The sequence below is a fragment of the Amblyomma maculatum genome, chromosome 2 (genome assembly GCF_055883805.1).
Source record: "Amblyomma maculatum isolate TAMU_Amacu chromosome 2, ASM5588380v1, whole genome shotgun sequence".
Taxonomy (NCBI): domain Eukaryota; kingdom Metazoa; phylum Arthropoda; class Arachnida; order Ixodida; family Ixodidae; genus Amblyomma; species Amblyomma maculatum.
Window position 1 is genome coordinate 112,609,596 of NC_139345.1, and position 5,250 is coordinate 112,614,845.

Sequence of the window (5,250 nt, forward strand, 5' to 3'; positions counted from 1 at the left end):
ACGCTCTGGATTACCATATGCCAGCAGAAGGCGTTATATTTCGCTACCTTCCAGCAAGGGGAAGCCACGAGACAGCAGTATATTCAGTTTTAAGACGTTTAAAACGCCGGTGTATCACTTATTTTAACTATTGGAAGTTTTCTTGGTGCACCGTGATTCCATCCATTTTTGGCGCAGTTTCTGAGGCGTTCTCGCATACATGCTAGTAACCCCGACACAACCGTTCTCCCGTTCTTCCTCTGGATCTTCGCAGTGCGCTGCCGTGCAGGCCGTGTTGAGCTCCGTGCGGGACGAATTTTCTCCCGACCTGCTGCCACGCCGCTGGCTGCTGACGGCCGTCGGATGCTTGGCGATGATGCTCTGCGGGATGCCCATGACGCGACACGTGAGCCACATACGTCCACGGCCCACTCACTTTTTTTTTTCTGGGTCGACTTGTCCTCTGCTGTTATGTTCCATCAACGGCGCAAGCTTATAAATGCGACCTCGTATATATGTAATGTAGTACAGTAAAAAACCCTTATAACAATACTGTTTAGAACTACATATTATCGTGGCACCATCAGTTTTGCAATGCTTTCTTAAATGATCTGCTTGTAACAATGCTGCAATAGCATATTACTGGTTATAACAATGAAATCTGATCACTGATAGCAAAGTTTTAAGCATGGTTTTGAATAGTTTAGCAAGATTATACTCGCCTTGACAGGTTGAATTAGGGCGGCGCTCAAGCTTCGCCTTACGTACAGTGGTTAGGGCGCTCGACAACTGTGACCAAGGATGCGGGATCGAATCCCGGCCTCGGCGGCCGCTTTTAGATGGAGGGGAAAAGCAAGGCGGCCGTGTTCTGTGCGATGTCAGTGCACGTTAAAGAACCCCAGGTGGTCGGCATTTTCGGAGTCCTCCACTACGGCGCCTCTCATAGCCTGAGTCACTTTGGAATGTTAAACCATATAAACTAAACCACACTATAACAATCTAGCCCCCACCTTGACAGACAGATGCATGTGAAATGGGAAGCTGATGGTATGACACTCCTGAGTTATGCTGCGCTTTTAAAGGACGGTTGCATCATAATTTTTATACTCAGTCACATATTTTTTTTTTTCGACGCTTTTGGAACGGCGCCAAGTTTCTTCTCGGCTATTCTAGGGCGCGGCGACAGCTTTTCGGCCCAAATAGCTCAATACTCTTTCATGTAAAAAGTGAACGTATGAAAAGAGTAATCTCGACTATTGGTATATATGGCTGGCAGCATTTCATATTTTGCGACCTGACTGGAGGCACATGCGCGCTGAAAAACACAAGCAACAGTTTTTTTTCAGGTGTTAATTCTTTTCATCCATGAATGCTTTAGAATTGCATGCAAACAAAGCATAAAACTGATGGAAATGTACTTCATTATCTCCTTAATTATTAGTTCGATAACACTTCATTTCTAATGCCTACAGCATGCAATATGCCTGTGCAGACCACATTGATCTCTCTCTCTCTCTCTCTCTCTCTCTCTCTCTCTCTCTCTCTCTCTCTCTCTCTCTCATTTAAATAAATATCTGTCAATGTTAAAAACCATTATGGGGTACATTTTAGCTACCGCCTAACAGGAAGGCCTTTCATCTAGCCATATACCGGGCCAGCTAAAATGAAGGGATCGAGGATAAATTCAGATGCCATTATTAGCTTGTGGTGACCACACGCTTACCTATGTGCAGGACGGAATCTATATAATGAATATGTGCGACGCCTATCTGGGTGAGCTGCTGCTGCCGGTGTTGGCGTTGCTTGAAGTTTGCTTCATCATATATGGATACGGTGAGTGAGGACGCTTACAAAACCGTCGCTTTTTACATGGTGAAAACAGTAACGGAGAATCACTCAACAAACTGTTTGCATTTGAGCGTTTAGCTGCGTGTACAAGTTTCACTTTGCTAGACTTGTGACTTTGTTATATGCAATATTTCATGTTGCACAATGTTCGCGTGTGTGCATAACGGAACGCGACGAAACGGTGCATATTTCTTTTCCAGGTCTCACTCGCTTCTCTCACGACATGTGTTTTATGCTCAAGAAATGGCCGCCATTTTTTATGAAATTTTTGTGGAAATATATCTGTCCATTTCTTCTACTGGTGAGTTATAGGTGTGCCTTGGAATGCACCCCTCAGCTCCCTTTATCGTAGCAGTGTATTATAAAAGTTTCGACCCGCTCCATCACCTTCATCTATAGAAGCACTAACACTGCTTCTTAACGTGAAACAGAATTTATCTATTTTCAATACAACTCACTCTCTAACAAACAAACATGGCAGTAATAACAGTATTGAGGTCGCACTAATTAAATAGGCAACAGAAGACACGCTTATATAAGTAACGAGCAATAAATAATTTACTCTTAATGCGCGAGCAATTAAGTACCATAATCAGCTACTTTTCTAGAGTTCTCCCTTCTGTTTGGTATCCACGCCGATCACAACTGCCAAAGGTTTCCTGAGCTTGCGAAAAATCCGCCAATTCTCCTGAAAAAGAACGGGGGACGTTTTTGGACATCCGCTACGAGGCAGTAATTTTGGACTGTATAGCATGCAATCTTCTTGCCCCTATACCACTTATGGAATGTGTGCTGCTAAGGAAACAAAGAACCACATATCTTATAGCGCAAATGCTATCTGGATTCTCTCTTTGCGGGATAGTAATTTCAATACAGTTTATTTGCCTTTCTGAAGTGGTCATATACTCTTAGTGTGGAACAGTTACCTTCAGTGCGAGTTATTTCTACCGCAACATTACTTAGAGGAAAGATATAATTATAAACGATGTAGCGACGCACTAGTGTGTAAAACAATCACCCTCGCCCTTTGAAGCAAAGCTTGAGAACGTCATTTTTGTATACTTGCGTTTCATAGCTACGGACTTCGGGAGTTTTAACTCGAGATTGTTATTAGTCCTATGTCAAACAAATTGTCCGTTGGCATCAGCGGCGTTGACATCGTTGTCGTCGGCGTCGACTGTTCCAAGCCTCGCAGCGTTGACAAATAACGAGCATGCCTGCGACAGGTGGTAGCACGGTGGCGGTAGGTGGCAGGTGACATGGCCGGGCACCTATAAGTCAGAGGTGCAATGGCGCGCAGTCGCTACTTATGGAGGTCACCGGACTTGTGATTTTTCGGTGCGCTATGTGACTCCACGAGACCAGATGCCGTGGTCGAGAAGGAAGGAGCTGCCAATTGGGGCTCTTCCTTTCATATGGAAGGGTGAGGTCGGAAATCGAAGACTTGGTACCCTCGCACCCCACTTTATTTAGTCACGCCACCCCGAAAAAACGAAGCAATGCCTTTGGTATGAAACATGGGAGTGTCCACTTACTTGACCATAAGGCTATGATGACCCCATTGATCTTGAAAGATTCACCTGAATGAAATGTCGACGTCTACAGGGTAACCAATGGAATCTAAAGTCGCCTAAAAGGAAATGGCCACAGTAAAACAAACCGTTCAGAAACGAGATTACTGTCTCTGTCATTCCTTTACATAGGCGATAACGCAAAAGTGTATCATGCTGTAGAATAGTAACGCCTCGCTATATGCCGCTTTTATCTCAATGATGGTCCATTGATTTTTGCTTCTGCTGCATTATCTCTTTTTTTATATATATCAATTTTACGAGACCGCACTTCTGAACTAGCTGAAACATGAATTCTCTGTTTCCATTTCAGGGCCTTTGCATGAACAACGCTATATACTTCCGGAAACTTCACATAGCAGAGTATAGTTTACCTGTGTGGACAATCTTTGTCGGTGCTATGCTCGTACTTATGGGCCTGGCAATCGTCGTCGCATTCTGTGTTTACCAACTTTACGTTTTTCAATGGGTAAGTTATTCGGAAACACGGAAACGGCAGACGTCAGACTGGCAGCGTTGACGGATGCCGGACTGATGTTGATTTCTATTTGCCAAAACAATTATTTACATAGTAAAAAGCCTGTCTGCACAAGCATCATGATTTTTTTGCTGGACAGGGCAGCACGGCAAAATGGCAAGAGCAGATATATTACACGCTTCAAGTGAACACATAACTATATTCCCACAGCACGTAAGACAACTGCCGAAGCAAACAAACAATCAAAAGAAAAAAAAACGCATCAACTTGACAATAGATGAATACTTTTACAGGCGCCTTTCACAAACCTGCAGGTGGCCGATATAAAATCCGGTGTTTGAGGACACGAAAGGGCTCACTCGACCACAAGAAATATTTCTCAACAAAGTAATAACAAACGCTGCTTACACACCGCACATACTTGACAAGTGGTTTCTCCGAAGACACGAAACACTCAAACACAACATATGCACGCACTGTCAGGAACAGTGTACAGCAGACCTAGAACATCTTATATGGCAATGTCCATCGTTTTCACAAGGAAGAAACAAAATTACGCATATTCCACACGACGACATGCCCACATTAGCAGGTCAGGTTATATCAAGCACCGAAATACAACACTCCATTGCTACATACGGCAGTGAGAGCGGCCTGCTTCGAGTAGTGTGAGAGAGGTCGACTCACAGCGCGAAGATCGGCCGCATGGCAAGCAACAAGCAACAGCTTGAAGAACCGTTAAGACGAAGAAGTTACACTCCCATCCCTCCCAACTCCCCAAGAACCCAAACAGCGGCCGAGAGCCATCCCTTCCTTTCAATAAAGGCTTCATTCATTCATTCATTTTTCTTCCTCCTTTTCTCCTACATAAAGAGCACTGACTAGTTAAGAACAAAGCCCACAGTCAAACCCCAAACCCAGATTTAAATTAATAGGCACTGAACTCATTGCTGAACTAGACTCCTTGCCTTACATACAGACATTGGTGCAACTTTAATAGATACCTGATTGTAATATAATAGATTTTAATATGATCTGGTCCTGTTCCCGTAGCATGAAGGTATACTCTTGTTAAAACAAATCATTCCACGACGCGTAAGCCGCGTTGTTTAGCGTTTTTAATTTTGGAAGACTTGAGAAGTTATGGTTTTAAACAATCGACACAATAAACATATGTAAAGTCAAAATGCCTAATCTTTTCACTATTCATGTGTGCAGAGTTCGGTTTTTTGTTAGGCCGACTTCTTCATTGTAGACAGTGGCGAGATGCCGTCAATTTTTAGAGCGCGTACGGAGGACAACTTTGTACAAATATGTTTTTAGTAAAGTTTGATTATCAATATTGTTTGTCTATCAGATTAAAACGCATTTCGT

The 5,250-nt window shown here is 43.4% G+C and overlaps 1 protein-coding gene across 1 annotated transcript in view; it reads left to right on the plus strand.

Moving 5' to 3' along the window:
* The first annotated feature begins 267 nt into the window (after positions 1 to 267).
* LOC146199576 (sodium- and chloride-dependent glycine transporter 1-like) overlaps positions 268 to 5,250 on the plus strand; it is a 6,053-nt gene continuing 1,070 nt past the window's right edge. Inside the window, exons 1-4 of the mRNA XM_084592784.1 lie at positions 268 to 385; positions 1,713 to 1,812; positions 2,028 to 2,128; positions 3,712 to 3,867. Coding sequence (XP_084448910.1) covers positions 353 to 385; positions 1,713 to 1,812; positions 2,028 to 2,128; positions 3,712 to 3,867 — 390 coding nt within the window. The 5' untranslated portion in view covers positions 268 to 352. The remainder of the gene's footprint in view (positions 386 to 1,712; positions 1,813 to 2,027; positions 2,129 to 3,711; positions 3,868 to 5,250) is intronic.